This window comes from Schistocerca cancellata, chromosome 6, assembly GCF_023864275.1.
Source record: "Schistocerca cancellata isolate TAMUIC-IGC-003103 chromosome 6, iqSchCanc2.1, whole genome shotgun sequence".
In the NCBI taxonomy this organism is placed as follows: Eukaryota; Metazoa; Arthropoda; class Insecta; order Orthoptera; family Acrididae; genus Schistocerca; species Schistocerca cancellata.
This window is the reverse complement of record NC_064631.1, coordinates 724,921,872-724,940,165: the sequence shown is the minus strand read 5'-3', so window position 1 is coordinate 724,940,165 and position 18,294 is coordinate 724,921,872. Positions and strand designations below refer to the sequence as shown.

Sequence of the window (18,294 nt, the reverse complement as noted above, 5' to 3'; positions counted from 1 at the left end):
AGTTTTTAGTGCTATTTAAAATAATTTATCACCATGATCAATGCAACGAACATGAAACATGAAGCTATTGCTATTATGGCAACAATTACTTTTGTGTTTTAGAGCACATTTACAATACAGATATAAGAAAAAAAAAACTAAGTTTCCCAAAGCAGAAGCGAACTTTATATTACGCAATTATTTCTCAAAGAACTACGTTCAGTGATTTACTCTTATAAGAAGATGTATGCTGTAGTACTAACTTTAATGTAACAACATTTAACTCTAGCTACCATGAAGCATTTTTGTCACACCTTATTACGTAATTATAGCATATTAGACTACAATTCAATGATATAATTTCAGTTCTATTGCTTTTACAGTTACTACCAGTTACTTATAAGTATTCACCCATAATCGACGAAAAGAAAAGTAAAAAGAAACAAACTTGGGTAGCTACCCCTAGTAATCTATAACGACATATTACACCATACAGTAACAGGATGAGCGCAGCGACACTTCTGATAATTTGTAATGTTTGTACGTCCCTACCATGCAGGCAGAAAAATGCAGCCAGCAGCAAATACTCAAGAAGCATCCATCCATAGCAACGAACTCAGTACTTTAACGAAAACAATTGTGCACTGAGGTGTGAGCTTCTAATTCAGTGTTTGTGTCAGTGAAGCGTCACTTGAGCTCAAGCAAAACGTGATGCTGAAAGATGTCTTACCAGTGAAGTATAGTTGTACATAAGTTACACGTCACAGCACTAGTGTGCGGCGGCAGAGCATGCAACAGACAGTGGGAAACAGAAAGAAACAAACAGCAATTAACATGAACAAATATGACAGAATCATCTGCAATAGAAAAATACATGAAAAATTAGAGTAAAGAAGGTAATAAAAACATTCCGCATCACCATGTGCTGTAAACATAAAATAAAGCCCACTCCTGGAACACACGTACAAAGTGGCACTGGTTCAGTATTACCGCAGTTTGACACAGGCGCTGTCACATTGAGGGGTGCAGAAAGGGGTAAATGCATTAAGTTTAGCTGTTAAAATATTTAATGTTTTCGTCGCTAGGGAAGCACTCAAGCCGGTTAGTTCAGTCCATCCGGTGTATCGATGCTACCATAAGCATTAATGGTTCAGATCCAGCAGGGTGAGTCTTTGTTGTCTTCGAATGACGGATATGCAAAAAGAATCGTCCATATAACTATAGTGTTCATTGTAATATGAAAGACGCTTTTTTTGCGACTAAAATCAGCAAATCGTGGCGTATTCATTATCGATACAAGCAACAAAAGAGCGTGCATAAATTTATTGCTTGAAAAAAAATGCATGGAACAGAATAAATGTTTGTGCAAGTTGCATCAGTGAACTGAAATGATAAACGGCATTACCCAACTTTAAGAATGATGAAGATAGTGATGGAGTTAATTTCAAGTACATGGAGCGATCAAAAAGTTTCCGCTTGAGGGCGTTGATGTAAAGTAGCGACACTCCGATTCGCGTATACAGGGTGGTCCATTGATCGTGGCCGGGCCAAATATCTCACGAAACAAGCGTCAAACGAAAATACTACAAAGAACGAAACTTGTCTAGCTTGAAGGGGGAAACCAGATGGCGCTATGGTTGGACCGCTAGATGGCGATGCCATAGGTCAAACGGATATCAACCGTTTTTTTAAATAGGGACCGCCATTTCTATTACATATTCGTGTAGTACGTAAGGAAATATGAATATTTTAGTTGGACCACTTTTTTCGCTTTGTGATAGATGGCGCTGTAATAGTCACAAACATATGGCTTACAATTTTAGACGAACAGTTGGTAACTGGTAGGTTTTTTAAATTAAAATACAGAACGTAGGTACGTTTGAACATTTTATTTCGGTTGTGCCAATTTGATACACGTACCTTTGTGAACTTGTCATTGCTGAGAACGCATGCTGTTACAGCGTGATTACCTGTAAATACCACATTAATGTAATAAATGCTCAAAATGATGTCCGTCAACCTCAATGCATTTGGCAATACGTCTAACGACATTCCTCTCAACAGCGAGTAGTTCGCCTTCCATAACGTTCGCACTTGCATTGACAATGCGCCGACGCATTTTTTCAGGCGTTGTCGGTGGATCACGATAGCAAATATCCTTCAACTTTCCCCACAGAAAGAATTCCGGGGACGTCAGATCCGGTGAACGTGCGGGCCATGCTTCGACGACCAATCCACCTGTCATGAAATATGCTATTCAATACCGATTCAACCGCATGAGAGCTAAGTGCCGGACATCCATCATGTTGGAAGTACATCGCCATTCTGCCATGCAGTGAAACATCTTGTAGTAACATCCGGTAGAATATAGGTAGGAAATCAGCATACATTGCACCATTTAGATTGCCATCGGTAAAATGGGGGCCAATTATCCTTCCTCCCATAATGCCGCACCATACATTAACCCGCCAAGGTCGCTGATGTTCCACTTGTCGCAGCCATCGTGGATTTTCCGTTGCGCAATAGTGCATATTATGCCGGTTTACGTTACCGTTGTTGGTGAATGACGCTTCGTCGCTATACAGAACGGGTGCAAAGAATCTGTCATTGTCCCGTAATTTCTCATGTGCCCAGTGGCAGAACTGTACACGACGTTCAAAGTCGTCGCCATGCAATTCCTGGTGCATAGAAATATGGTACGTCTGCAATCGACGTTTATGTAGCATTCCAACACCGACGTTTTTGAGATTCCTGATTCTCGCACAATGTGCGGATTAGCCGCGACAGCAGCTAAAACACCTGCTTGGGCATCATCATTTGTTGTAGGTCGTGGTTGACGTTTCACATGTGGCTGAACACTTCCTGTTTCCTTAAATAACGTAACTATCCGGCGAACGGTCCGGACACTTGGATGTCGTCGTCCAGGATACCGAGCAGCATACATAGCACACGCCCGTTGGGCATTTTGATCACACTAGCCATACATCAACACGATATCGACCTTTTCCGCAATTGGTAAACGGTCCATTTCAACAAGGGGAATGTATCACGAAGCAAATATCTTTCCGCACTGGCGGAATGTTACGTGATTCCACGTACTTACACGCTTGTGACTATTACAGCGCCATCTATCACAAAGCGAAAAAAGTGGTCCAACTAAAACATATTTCTTTACGTACTAGACGAATATGTAATAAAAAATGGGGGTTCCTATTTAAAAAAAAAAAACGCAGTTGATATCCGTTTGACCTATGGCAGCGCCATCTAGCGGGCCAACCAAAGCGCCATCTGGTTTCCCCCTTCAAGATGGACGAGTTTTGTTCTTTGTAGTTTTTTCGTTTGATGCTTATTTCGTGAGTTATTTGGCCCGGTCACTATCAATGGACCACCCTGTATAAGGAGGAGATTGTGTTCAACGTCCCGTCGACAACGAGGTCATTAGTGGCGGAGCGCAAGCTCGTCTTAGGGAAGGATGAAGGAGGAAATCGGCCGTGCCCTATCGAAGGAACCATCCCGGCATTGCCTGAAGTGGTTTATGGAAATCACGGAAAGCACCGACATGTAGGAAAGGGATTAATGTGGCATCCGCGTATTTCAGACGTACGTGCGGGAACGTGGACTATGGCGGCGTTATTACCAAACACGTCCAAAAAGGACCGAAGTGTGGTTATTCTTTTCTTGACTACCGAAGGACAAACACCGGTACACATACCTCGGAGAATGAAGAATGTGTATGGCCCAGCATGACTGTCGCAAGCCATCGGTGTGGAATGGAGCGCGACAAGGGATGCTGCTGCCTCGTGACGAGGCACGTCCGCGTGTCGCAGATGTTGTCAAGTGGGAGACACTCGAGCATCCGCCCAATAGCCTTGAGGTCTCCCGATGCGATTGTCAAGCCTTCGGTCCCTTACAAACGGTCATGAAGGGTTGAAGATTCCCGTCGGCCGAGAATGTGCAGCAGAGACTTCTCCACGCAACAAGATACGGTATTTTAACGAATTGGTATCTCCAACTTGGTGCGTAGGGTGCATTAATTTTACCTGATTGGCATACCGATTCTGGACCGATCGATCTTAGAGAGGAAACTTTTTTATCGCCCCTTATACAACGTCACAAGATGATTCATCGCGTTGCCAGACTTGAAGGCAGAGTATTCAGTTTTATTTTAAACAGGGAATGGATAAACATCTTGGATGTATCCACGAACTGAGAAAATTCCATTTCTATAAGGTTACTGAGAATAATACTTAGATTTTTTACGAGTAGCAGTTAGTCCATGCTGTCACAGATAATACGAACGTTGTTGCCTGCTGACAGGAAGACTAAGGCTCAAGAACAAAACGTTTGCTCTCTCTCTCTCTCCTACAGTACTGAAATACTCAAACACGTTACAAAAAATGGTGAGCTGGAACAAAAACGGCGCTGCAGCTTGATAAATCTACACTATGAGAATACTTTTAAGCTGTAAGTCAGAAGTGAAGAACCACTTCCTTGGTATTACGACCGTGAAGAACACTGTCAGTTCCTTCGTTCTTGTCAAAACTTGAAGATATCGTTATTTTTGTTGTTTTTGTTATTGTTGTTGCTGTTGTTATTGTGTTTTCATTCCGAAGACTGATTTCAAAAGGTCTGCACCGAACTCTAACCTGTGCAAGCCCCTTCACCTCTGCATACTACTCCGACCTACATCCGGCTGAAGCTTCTTACTGTACTGGAGTCTTGGTCTCCCTCTGTAGTCTTTACGCCCCACACTTCCCTCCATAACTAAATGAATGACTCCTTGAGGCTGGTGGAAGGGACCTACCAAAAGATCCTCAATTTGATTCAGAGAAAAAAAAGTCTTTTTTTGTGCGGATTTTGGCCAGTATTTGTATTTTAGTTTAGTCTTATTTCTGAAGATGTTTAATAATTTTCTTGTTTTTCTGTTAGGGGTAACATTTTCACATTCCTGTAATTTTTTTATAGTTGTAGTGAACTGTTTATCTACCTTTGTAAAAGCCAGCACACATTTTTGTAATGTGCCACAAACGAAGCACCGCTATTACTTAGCCCAACAGACCCAACCCTCATATGTTTGTTGATTTTTTTGTCTATTTTCTTCACTTACTGCGTTTACAAATCAAATTTTACTTATAAGAAAAAATGAAATGGTTCTATTTTTATCGTTGCTCGAATTAAACTTTGAATGTCACAGAGAACGAGATCGTTCTGCGACTGGACAAAATGTTGAGCAAAATCAGAGGAGAAGTGCGACAGTTGGCGATGGTGCATTTCGTACAGTAAGATCTGAGTGAAAGTTGTACAAACGGAGGGAGTAAACAAATTGTCCTGTTAACGCCAGCAGCTGCATTAGTGGTGATTTATATGTATTCTACAGCCGGCTTTCGAAAGTGTGACACAAAGTGGGAATCAAGCTTCTACTCTCTACAGTTTAAGTTGTCTAATTTATTATAGCTTGCTTCACGATTGTATCGTCTCAGTTTGCTTCAGGGTAGTAAACGTTTATCTACAAATTCGCGAAACAACGAAGGACACTATTTTCAGAACACTTGCTCTGTCAACTCCCATATATTAGCCAAATATATTCCAGAGTAAACTAACAACGAGCGGTGGTATTTTAGAGTAATGAGATACTCAAATGCTCAAATAAAGTACAATGATTCAGTGTTAACCTACAGAATCTTCTCCAGCAGTATCGGTGATCAGACCCACAGCCGATCTTAACTGTATAGATTTCCTGACCTATCTAAATAATAACTTACGGAAGTATTACGAGAAAAATGCAGTGTATAAGTTACGTAAAAACTTTCCTCAGTATAAAGTATCGCTACGGTTTCCCATTGGTGAGATATTTACTTCGAGATTCTGAATGCAATTAGAAGTTAATTACTAACGGACGTAAACAAGTCAGTAATACCCTAAAGAATACCGAACGTTAAGTGTGTTGCGATACTCACTCTATTTGATAATCGAACAGGAAAGGAAATGACTGACTAGTAGTTGTTCAAGTTACCCTCCGACATACACCGCACGGCTGTTTGCGGAGTATGGATGTAGATGTAGATGGTTAAAACTGTGTGATTTCCGTTTGTACTCTTTCGGTTCCTGGTACTGTCGAATGCAACCACACACACGTTTGCAGTTGTCGCAAACAGAGGGTGAACACTAATGACACGGACAAGCTACAGGGACGCACTCCTGGCTGGAAATTGAGGAGAAAAAGGTCTAATGAACATGAGTCCGGAAATGGACGATGTGCGAACAACGACATCAAATCGTCCCGAACACAGTCAGACCTGCATCGCATCCACGTCACAACAGATGTTCATCGTGGCCTCCATGGGATTGCAGGTGATACGGATAGTAGCGGTTGACATGCAGGATACACGTAATCGTAATTTGGCTGACACCCTTTTGGTGGGCCACTTGCCTGGAGCTTGTGCTAGGGTTCGTCAAAATATCCAGTAGAACCCGGTCCTCCACATCTAGTGTATGAATTGTCCCCCACCTCCCTGCACGTCGGTCTGTCTGAAAGAACTCATGATCATACAAACGCCCAAAAATGAATTGAAATGTTGTGAGATATGGTTGGTGTATCTTCTTTGTACAGCTACGCTGACTCTCGACCGTTTGCACCTGCTTGGCCTTACACAAACACAACATCGGCTTGTTTCCGACGTGAGCAGCAGACCATTCTGCTGTCTGCAGTACGCTCCGTCAGTCACGCAGCCTGCAACACACAAGAGAGACACGAAACCGGGTCAGAGGAACTTTCATCCGTCAACTCCATCTGCCGTGACAACGATGCATTTCCGGACACATGTTCAGAGGACCTTTTTTTCCTCCATTTCCAGTCAAAAATCCGTCCCTGCAGTTTGTCAGTTTTATTAATCTACATCTACATGGTTACTCTGCAATTCACACTTAAGTGCCTGGCAGAGGGTTCATCGAACCATTTTCATACTACTTCTCTACTACTCCACTCTCGAATGGTGCGTGGGAGAAAGGAACACCTAAATCTTTCCGTTCTAGCTCTGATTTCTCGTATTTTATTGTGATGATCATTTCTCCCTACGTAGGTGGGTGTCAACAAAATATTTTCGCATTCCGAAGAAAAATTTGGTGATTGAAATTTCGTAATAGATCTCGCCGGAAAGAAAACCGCGTTTGTTTCAGTGACTGCCACCCCAACTCACGTATCATATCAGTGACACTTTCACCCCTATTGCGCGATTACACGAAACGAGCTGCCCTTCGTTGCACTTTTCGACGTCTTCCGTTAGTCCTACCTGGTAAGGATCCCATACTGCGCAGCAATATTCCAGCAGAGGACGGATAAGTGTAATGTAGGCTGTCTCTGTAGTGGGTTTGTCGCACCTTCTAAGTGTTCTGCCAACAAAGCGCAGTCTTTCTTTCGCCTTTCCCACAATATTATCTATGTGGTCCTTCCAATTTAAGTTGCTCGTAACTGTAATTCCTAGGTATTTAGTCGAATTGGCAGCCCTTACATTTGTACGATTTATCGTATAACCAAAATTTATCGGATTTCTTTTAGTACACATGTGGATGACCTCGCACTTTTCTTTGTTTAGAGCCAATTGCCACTTTTCGCACCATACAGAAATTCTCTCTAGATAATTTTGTAATTGGAATTGATTGTCTGATTATTTTACTGGACGGTAAATTAGAGCATCATCTGCAAACAGTCTAAGGGGGCTGCTCATAACATCGCCTAGATCATTTGTGTAAATCAGGAACAGCAGAGGGCCTATGACACTACCTTGCGGAACGCCAGATATCACTTCTATTCTACTCGACGATTTACCACCTATCACTACGAACTATGAACACTCTGAGAGGAAACCACGAATCCAGTAACACAACTGAGACGATACTCCACATGCACGCAATTTGATTAATAGTCGCTTGTGAGGAACCGCATCAAAAGCCTTCTGGAAATTTAGGAATATGGAATCGATCTGAGATCCGTTGTCGACAGCACTCATTACTTCATGGGAATAAAGAGCTACTGTGTGGCACAATAAAGACATTTTCTGAATGCGTGTTGGTTATGTATGAAAAAGTCATTTTCTTCGAGGTAATTCATAATGTTCGAGTACAGTATACGCTCCAAAATCCTACTGCAAATTGAGGTCAGTGATACGTTCACCATCTATTTTTTTTGACCTATTATGTAGTAGTGTGATCAGTATAATGAGTAAGAACAAAACTGACGGGATGTCTTTATCCCTTCGGCTTGATCGAAAATGTGTACAGTGCCCTTTCGGATGCGAACCAATCCGATTTGTACGTTCAGCTCGGCACGTCACGCCGCAAGCGGCGCCTCTCGGTGCTTCCTAAGCGCCAACACGCCCTTAGAAGCAGTGCGAGGGAGTGGGAGAGGGAGAGGCCCTATCGCCGGCGGCCTTGGGAAGCTGCTTCTGAAGCGGCAGCCCCGCGGCCGTTGAGAGCGAATGAGGCGGAAAGCGAAGCGGAGCGGCCCGGCCGCGCAGCCGAGTCTCTGTACAGCACCCTATTCCCAGGAACCGGCTGCCGCTGCCGCTGCCGCTGCCGCTGCCGCTGCCTTAGCCACAGCCGCGGTTGCTCGTGGAGAGGTGACGTCCACATCCGCTTCTGTACGCCAAAACCCATCCAATGATTACCACAACCCGCCCCCTCCGTATCACCCTGAGGCGTCGGAAACGTGGTACGGGGTCGCGCCGGAATTTTGGCGCGCGTGTTTCAGCCGAGTACGTTACCGATGTTCGTTGTGACGCTACATGCTTTTCAAAGGAGCTGAGGGCAACGGTAAAAACACGAGACTAACAAACAGAGCAACTTTTCTCGCTTAGGTATGCGCCTCGCTCTTCTATACTACTAAACGCCTAAACCGAGCGTTGTGCTCCACGTTGCCTACCTAATGGCTTCAGGACTACGAAAATTTGATTTTCGGTGCGATCTCTCAGGTTATCTCGTCACAAGTGATTAATAGTGAACTTCCGGATGTTCTGCCGAGCCGTCGTTTCCACTTTGCACACAATATTTCGACCACCGTGCCAGCCGTCTCGTTCAGGTGCTGCGAGTTTTGCCGTTGTGTGTGCTCGCTGCCTGGACTCGAATCACTCTGTGAGTCGTTGTTGGTCACACGCCGCTATTTACTGCCGAGTTCGATTCCCGACGCCCGCTACGCGGTCTGATGCTCTTTTGTTTTTCTGAGCTCGCGCTGGCATTTACACAGGAAAGACAGGGAGAGCATTTAATTGCCGCTTTCGTGACCACTTGCCCAACAAAGACGGTGAGAAGTCAAGTTTTGCAGAACATCTTAAAGTCGAGAAACCGCTCTTCCGCCCTTGCTTAATGTGAACATTTTGCGTATACTTGATAAGGGGTACAAAGTGGATCTTTTAGAAGAACTTGAAATATATTAACATTCCCATCTCAATTCAAATGGTTGTTGAACTATCAGCTTGCATTGAAAATTTCCCCTTTCCTTTTATGTATTAGAAAATGTGCTATTTTTTTCAAATGTATTACGTATAACTTCCTTACATACCTTAGATACACTCCTTATATCATTTTATATAGATTCCTAGCTGCTGACACAGCAGCTAGATATGTGCATAGATGTGATTCATTTACTGTGAATCACCAATTTATCAATTGTTTTTAGAATAATCACATATAATATCGACATTTTTGGACAAATTATGGCATTATGCTTCTGTGTAGAAGACATCTACTACATCAGTACTAAGTAAGTTACCATAATACACTTCTTATACTTAAAGGTATAGCGAAGTTCTTAATATTTATAAGATCCCCCAAGCTTCTGAAGATGGCTTCAAATGGCTCCGAGCTCTATAGGACTTAACATCGCAGGTCATCAGTCCCCAAGAACTTAGAACTACTTAAACCTTACTAACCTACGGAAATCACACATATCCATGCCCGAGGCAGGATTCGAACCGCGCGACCGTAGCGGTCCCGCGGTTCCAGACTGAAGTGCCTCGAACCGCTCGGCCACCAGCGGCCGGCTTCTGAAGATGACAGATTAATTTGTCTAAACCGGCAAAGCGAAATAAAAATATCTGTGCAACTGACGACTGAAGTTCGTTCTGAAATATATACTGCAGCTGCTGAAAAATGACAGCTATGAATAGAGTAATTGTCTCAGCGTTTTCCAACTATGGAGGATGTGATAACTAAGAGATGTTTAAAAATTGAGTGCCGCATCCCAAGCCTTATTTAAGTTGAAACCGCAGCCGCTGTTTATTTGCTTTTCTGACGTTTATTTCGACAGACACTCCTTAATTCAACTCTCCCAGAAACTTTACGTTTGCACTGCGGCATTGGTCTCAGCGAATTTCATTATGTGATTACATTCTAGGCAGTGCTCGGATACAGCTGATTTGCTCTGTTGTGTCGCTGTTCCTTTCTTCTCTTCTCGGCTGTTCTAATAGTCTGTCCCACATTTGCATGGAACGCGCTACACACACAGCTTTCTGAGACCTAGGCAGTCTTTAAACGTTGCAAAGCATACTTTTTATATTAGTTGAAGAGATCGAAATGGACAGGGTACCATGTTTGCGTAGAAGCCTACCGATCGTTCCCGATATTGGGCCAGCGTAAGGTAGATAAGCTGTTCTTTGCTTCTCTTCCTCGGACTGAGTCTCAACCTCTTTCTCAGGAGATCTTCATTTTGACTGCATCAACCGTTTAGTTTCATGATCTGAGCACTCTTTCCTTCGGAACACTTATCGTAAGAGTTGTTACTTTTCGGCGAGGCTCTCCTTGTCTGGAAATGTTCGAGCTCTAAGGGCCAGAGCATTTACCGCTGAATTTCTTTGTGATGGCTGATCACAGGTCGAGGTACGGAGACAGAGGTCAGTGTGTATGGATTTCCTATGTACACTGTTGTGGGCTGGCAGGAGAGCCAACCTGGATTACTAGAGGAAGCCGAAAGGCACGCGTTTTAGCTCACGCAAGCTGCCGTGAGGTCTGGAACAGGACAAGGAAATTAGAATATAGCTGGTGGAATACGTAACTTTAATCCGTAAATGGTGAACATCGGTCTGACGGTACATGATTAACAAGATCAGTAGCAACTGATAATGGCGCCTTGCTAGGTCGTAGCAAATGACGTAGCCGAAGGCTATGCTAACTATCGTCTCGGCAAATGAGAGCGTATTTTATCAGTGAACCATCGCTAGCAAAGTCGGCTGTACAACTGGGGCGAGTGCTAGGAAGTGTCTCTAGACCTGCCGTGTGGCGGCGCTCGGTCTGCAATCACTGATAGTGGCGACACGCGGGTCTGACGTATACTAATGGACCGCGGCCGATTTAAAGGCTACCACCTAGCAAGTGTGGTGTCTGGCGGTGACACCACATACACTTTGACCCAGGAATCCGTCCGTTCTCCGCTTAACTAACTCGACGAGGGAAGGTAGTTGGATGTTCGGAAACTAAGGAACGACCGGTCGCAAAATGGAAACCACAGTGAAAATTTAATGAACCTTTCAACAAATGTGTTGGGCAGTGTCTCTAGTATGGCTGTAGATTGCGCCACGGCGCTCTTCTCAGTTCTGAACGTACATCGAGCGCACAAATATGCCTAGAAAATAGTATGTCCCGCCAAACATAGGTGCCTGCCGAGAGATTTCACCTGATTGATTACATACATCCCCACTTAACGTAACTGTCTTGCAGTTCCTTCATTATAGTCTTAGGCCGCACACTGCAGGGCAATGAGGACGTTTCTGCAGCGTTTTCGATGTGAAGTGCGTAATCAACCACCACACAACCCGCACTTTACTCCCTCTGTTTTTCATTTCTGCTCAAATGAACCGCTGGGTATGAAGAAAACGTTTGCCGGCCGAAGTGGCCGCGCGGTTCTGGCGCTGCAGTCTGGAACCGCGAGACCGCTACGGTCGCAGGTTCGAATCCTGCCTCGGGAATGGATGTGTGTGATGTCCTTAGGTTAGTTAGGTTTAACTAGTTCTAAGTTCTAGGGGACTAATGACCTGAGCAGTTGAGTCCCATAGTGCTCAGAGCCATTTGAACCATTTGAAGAAACCGTTTGGCTCAAACAACGAGGTGCAGTCCAGAGTAGAAAATTATCCGAAAGCGCAGGAGACTGCCTTCTATGACTGCATACTGGGAAGCTGGTACAATGCTATGAAAGGTTACGAGGTGGAGCGCCGCTTACTAGAAAAATAGGTAGTAGGTGCAGCAGACTGTTGCAAATAAAACAGTCCGGATTGTCACAGTGGTTTCCATTTCGCGACCGATCGTTCCTTACATTCCGAATAGCTCTCGCAAAAAAACTCGGCACACTGGCATCTACGCCCAGGCCTCGAACCATCGCCAATCGTCACCAAGAAATTCGACGCAGAGGAATTTGGCATATTCAAATAATGAGAGCCCCACCAAAGAATTTGCAACGCCTACGAATAATATTCCTAAAAAATGGGTGCTCAGAAAGCAAACTGAACGGTTCATGCAGTCAAAATGAAGAGCGAAAAATCGCAATCTACCTCTTGCTGGTCCAGTATCCGGAACGATGGCTACGCTCCTGCTTAAATACGGCATCCACCGTACTTCGCTCTCTTCAATTAAGATAAAAAGTATTCTTTGTAACATTAAAGACGATCTAGGTTCTGAAATCCGGGTGTGCATCGGCTTCCATACGAGTGTAAAATATATTACAGAAACTCACTTAGTACTCAGTCTGTTGATCCATTGTGCACATGGGATGGCGGCTGGTCAAATATTTAACAATGAAATTCGCCAAACAGTGGTGCAATTGAGATATTATTTTATTTTATTTTCGCTATCTGTTTCGGGAATTCACTACGCCACCTTCAGATCCCATATGCACCACTCAAATACAATCGATACTGGGATACTGGGGCCGTATGTTTCTGGATGTGAATTCGCTGCTCTTCGAAGGAAGTACTTCAGCTGCGAATTCACACCCAGAAACATATGTTTCAAATGGGTCTGAGCACTATGGGACTTAACTTCTGAGGTCATCAGTCCCCTAGAACTTAGAACTACTTAAACCTAACCAACCTAAGGACATCACACACATCCATGCCCGAGCCAGGATTCGAACCTGCGACCGTGGCGGTCGCGCGGTTCTAGACTGTAGCGCCTAGAACCGCTAAGCCACTCCGGCCACCGAAACATACGGCCCCAGTCTGCCAGTATCGATTATTTTCGAGAGGTGCATATGGGGCCTGAAGGTGTCATAATGAATTGCCGAAGTTGGTAACGAAACTAAAATAAAATAATATCTCAATTGTACAGCTGTTTGGCGAATGTCATCGTTAAAAATTAGTTAGTTTTGCTGTAACAGACGTTAATGTCTTGTTTACAGAAGCATAATGCTATGATTTGTCCAAAAATGTTAATTTTGTATGTGATTATTGTCAACAAAATTTAAAGATTCGTAAGTTACAGTAAATAAACCACATCTGCTGCTGTTCCAGGTCAAAAAAGTGTATCTTTGAGTAATGCTTCGAATGCGGCACTCAGTTTATTAAAATGTCGTCTCTGAAAAGCAAACGAGCATCAAAGATCGTGCCGGCCGGGGTGGCCGAGCGGTTCTAGGCGCTACAGTCTGGCACCGCGCGACCGCTACGGTCGCAGGTTCGAATCCTGCCTCGGGCATGGATGTGTGTGATGTCCTTAGGTTAGTTAGGTTTAAGTAGTTCTAAGTTCTAGGGGACTGATGACCTCAGAAGTTGAGTCCCATAGTGCTCAGAGCCATTTGAACCATCAAAGATCGTAGTGGTCACTCGTAATCGAGCTCGGCTGTAAATAGCGACATGAGACCAAGAATCGTTGTCAGTATGGCTGAAGTCCAGGCAACGAGTACACGTAACAGCACAGCTCGCAGCACGTGAAGAAGATGGCTGGATTGGTTGCCGAAGTCTTATGAATAAAATGGAAACAACAACTCGGCAGGACACCCAGCAGCACAATATAAATTTATTTTCAGTTTTTCGTGTCACTGCTGGCCGAATTTAAAAAGAAATTAAATGCTTCCGTAATCTTACCATTAACAAATTTAATCTTAATCAAATTTTTAACATGCTTAAAGTTAAATATTTAAGCTGTTAATTAATTTGTAAAGTGATCAGACATTGGAAACTGTTTTATACGCGGGAGTCCGATTTTTTAAAGGGGTGGGGTTACTGGTTGACATGACTGTGTATCTGAGTGCAGAAAGTCTGTTGTAAATAGCTGAGTGAAATATCGAACATGTAAAATGTCGTGCGCTTTAGCAGTTTTCAAGCATATCAAATCAACAGTACCTTTGGTGCAGAGTTTGTAATAAAACGAAAGCAACTGAGTTTGGCAGTAACTGGTTGTTTTCGGTCGCTGTATTTTTAACGTAATATATTCGTTGGAAGGCATTCCACAGTCAGACAGAATTCTTCGTACTTTGAGTAAGAATCACGAAGTAATTGGACATTTCTCACCAACTTGTTCAACGGACAATATACACTGATGCGCCAAAGGAATTGGTACGGACATGCGTATTCAAATACAAAAATATGTAAACGGGCAGAATACGGCGCTGCGCTCGGAAACGCTTATAAAAGACAACATGTGTCGGGCGGAGTTGTGAACGTGGTGTTATAGTCGGCGCACGAGCGATGGGACATAACATCTCCAAGGTAGCGATGAAGTGGGGATTTTCCCGTACAACATTTCACGAGTGTACCGCGAATATCAAGAATACGGTAAAACATCAAATCTCTGACATCGCTGCGGCCGGAAAAAGGTCCTGCAAGAACGGGACCGACGACGACCGAAGAGACTCGTTCAACTTGACAGAAGTGCAACCCGTCCGCAAATTGCTGCTGATTTCAGTGGTGGGCCATCAACAAGTGTCAGCGTGCGAACCATTCATTCAACGAAACATCATCGATATGGGCTTTTGGAGCCGAAGGCCCACTCGTGTACCCTTGATGGCTCCTCGACACAAGACTTTACGCCTCGCCTCGGCCCGTCAACAGCGACATTGGACTGTTGATGACTAGAAGCATGTTGGCTGATTGGACAACTGTCGTTTCAAATTGTATCGAGATGATGGACGTGTACGGGTATGGATACAACCTCATGAATTCATAGACCTTGTACGTCAGCAGAGGACTGTTCAAACTGGTGGAGGCTCTGTAATGGTGTGGGGGGTGTGCAGTTGGAGTGATATGGGACCCCTGATACGTCTAGATACGATTCTGACAGGAGACACGTATGTAAACATCCTTTCTAATCACCTGCATCAATTCATGTCCATCGTGCATTCCTACGGATTTGGACAATTCCAGCAGGACAGTGCGAAACCCCACACGTCCAGAGTTGCTACGGAGTGGCTCCAGGGACACACTTCTTGGTTTCAACACTTCCGCTGGCCGCCAAACTTCCCGAACATGAACCTTATTGAGCATGTCTGGGATTCCTTGCAAAGGGCTGTTCAGAAGAGATCTCCAGCCCCTCGGTACTCTTACGGATTTATGGACAGCCCTGCAGGATTAATAGTGTCAGCTCTACTTCAGACATTAGTCGCGTCCGTGGCACGTCGTGTTGCGGCACTTGTGCGTGCTCACAGGGGCCCTACACGATATCTGGCACATACACCAGTTTCTTTGGCTCGTCAGTGTATAATAATTACATATTTGTCACTGCATTACAACTTTTTGTACTCTCTTGCTATTAGGTGAGAAATGACGGCAGAAACAATTTTTTATAGCCCAAGGTCATTGATATTGAATTACAACTTGCTGTTACTTGCGATCTGTTACCTTATTGGCCAATATGTGTCGTCCTGGAAGTGTACTTACTTCGTTTGATTACCCAGCTTGAGCAATTTTAGCATTTTACTGTCACATTTCGATTACACATCTCACTTCGACTGTTAACTGTGTTTGGGTTTGGAGTGTTTACCGTATGTTGTGTTGCAAACTGACGCTCTGTGTTTCTTCGATTTGTGGTATGTGGTTTCCGCAGGTAGTTTTATCTATATTTGCGCTCTCTGTCTGTATGTGAGACAGAGAGAGAGAGAGAGAGAGAGAGAGAGAGAGAGAGAATTTCTGTATGTTGACTGGTTATATTCTACACCTCTGTTCGTTGTTGTTTTAGTCGCTAGTAATTGGCTGATCACGCTAGACACCAAAACAATAAGAAACAGAGATACAGAACATAGCCAAACTAAATAATAGCCGCCAAAAAACATCATGGCTCGTAAGTAAAACCAAACAACGATTTTACTTCACGAAATTTGTGCTGCAGAAAATTGTTTCTGACCTAACAAGAGAAAAGCTAATGTAGTAACGAACCTGTAATTATTCTATAACGTAGTTACTATATACAAAAACAAATATGTGTTACAGGCCACTGAATATGCTTCAGAAAGAAAAAGAAGCGAAATGCGTATGCAAAGAACATTTTATTTATTTGCATTAGACGAAACCACATCTCCAACAATATAGAAGGAACTAAGGAACGACGGAAAATATAAAAAATAGTTCTCTCCCCTATTTCACAATGATAAAAAAAGAATTGCCCCTCTTTGAACTTTTTCCACATCTTTCTCCAATTTTATGTGGTAAGAAGTCTACACTATGCAGCAGTAGTTCAAGGGAAGACGCACAAGCGTAGTGTAGACAGTCTCTTTAGTAGATCTGTTTCTTCTTCTGAATGTTCTGCCAGTAAAATGCAGTCTTAGTTTGCTTTCCCAACGACATAGTCAAGGCGATGATTCGAATTTATGTAATTCGTATTTAAATCCCAAGGTTGTTGGATGTATAGACAGTCATTAAATTAATGTGATTTAAAGCGTGAAAAACAGTAAGTTTAGCAGCAGTATGGGATAAGACATCGGAACAGCTATGTGTATACGTATAAATCTTGTTAACTTTAGATAGTTATTAGAGAATAATGCTGATTTTGAGAAAGGCACCAAAATAATACGCAAATAAACCACACACTAAATCCTCAAATGAAAAACCAATGTCACCATGTAAAAACTACTGAAATTCTGGGTCTCTCTGATCTCGTATACTACTTGCGGTAGCGACAGGTTTAACATAGTTTCTATTCGTTGTAAAATCGGAGTGTGATCGACGGCAGGCACTAGGCAAGATTTACATGTAAAAAAAAAAAAAAAAAAACCACACACACATTGAAACTGTCGCACTGCCACATATCAGATGTGTGTTTGGATGTACAGTTATAGCAGTAACATGTACTGTGCTGGCGGGAGGAGAGGGGGTAGGGATACTGGACGCCGACCGCTGATAGATCGACCGAACAGATGGAACGGAGGGGGGGGGAGGGGGGGATGGGGGAAGAAGGAGTGGAAAGCGTGGCGCCGGTCCTCCATCACTCAATTCATCAGCGCACCTGATCTACATCTACATGGATACTCTGCAAATCACATTTAAGTGCCTGGCAGAGGGTTCATCGAACCACGTTCATAATTCTCTATTATTCAAATCTCGTATAGCGCGCGGAAAGAATGAACACCTATATCTTTCCGTACGAGCTCTGAGTTCCCTTATTTTATCTTGGTGATCGTTCCTCCCTACGTAGGCCGGTGTCAAAAATATATTTTCGCATTCGGAGGAGAAAGTTGGTGATTGGAATTTCGTGAGAAGATTCCGCCGCAACGAGAAACGCCTTTCTTTTAATGATGTCCAGGCCAAATCTGTATCATATCTGTGACACACTCTCCCATATTTCGCGATAATACAAAACGTGCTGCCTTTCTTTGAACTTTTTCGATGTATTCCGTCAGTCCTATTTGGTAAGGATCCCACACCGCGAAACAGTATTCTAAAAGAGGTCGGACAAGCGTAGTGTAGGCAGTCTCCTTAGTAGGTCTGTTACATTTTCTAAGTGTCCTGCCAATAAAACGCAGTCTTTGGTTAGCCTTCCCCACAACATTTTCTATGTGTTCTTTCCAATTTAAGTTGTTCGTAATTGTAATACCTAGGTATTTAGTTGAATTTACGGCTTTTAGATTCGACTGATTTATCGTGTAACCGGAGTTTAACGAGTTCCTTTTAGCACTCATGTGGATGACCTCACACATTTCGTTATTGAGGGTCAACTGCCTATTTTCGCACCATTCAGATATCTTTTCTAAATCGTTTTGCAGTTTGTTTTATTCTTCTGACAACTTTATTAGTCGATAAACGACAGCGTCATCTGCAAACAACCGAAGACGGCTACTCAGATTGTCTCCCAAATCGTTTATATAGATAAGGAACAGCAAAGGGCCTATAGCACTACCTTGGGGAACGC

General features: G+C 43.5%; 1 protein-coding gene across 18 annotated transcripts in view; it reads right to left on the bottom strand.

Annotated features, from left to right (window-relative positions):
• The window catches only part of LOC126088523 (voltage-dependent L-type calcium channel subunit beta-1), a 757,906-nt gene that overhangs the window by 335,087 nt on the left and 404,525 nt on the right, over nucleotides 1–18,294 (bottom strand). For 2 of the 18 annotated variants that reach the window (XM_049906683.1, XM_049906682.1), the window contains exon 2: nucleotides 710–748. The exons of the other annotated variants lie outside the window; for them this stretch is intronic. In XM_049906683.1, the coding sequence (XP_049762640.1) occupies nucleotides 710–730 (21 nt within the window). In that variant the 5' untranslated portion in view covers nucleotides 731–748. The remainder of the gene's footprint in view (nucleotides 1–709; nucleotides 749–18,294) is intronic. 18 annotated transcript variants of the gene reach the window in all.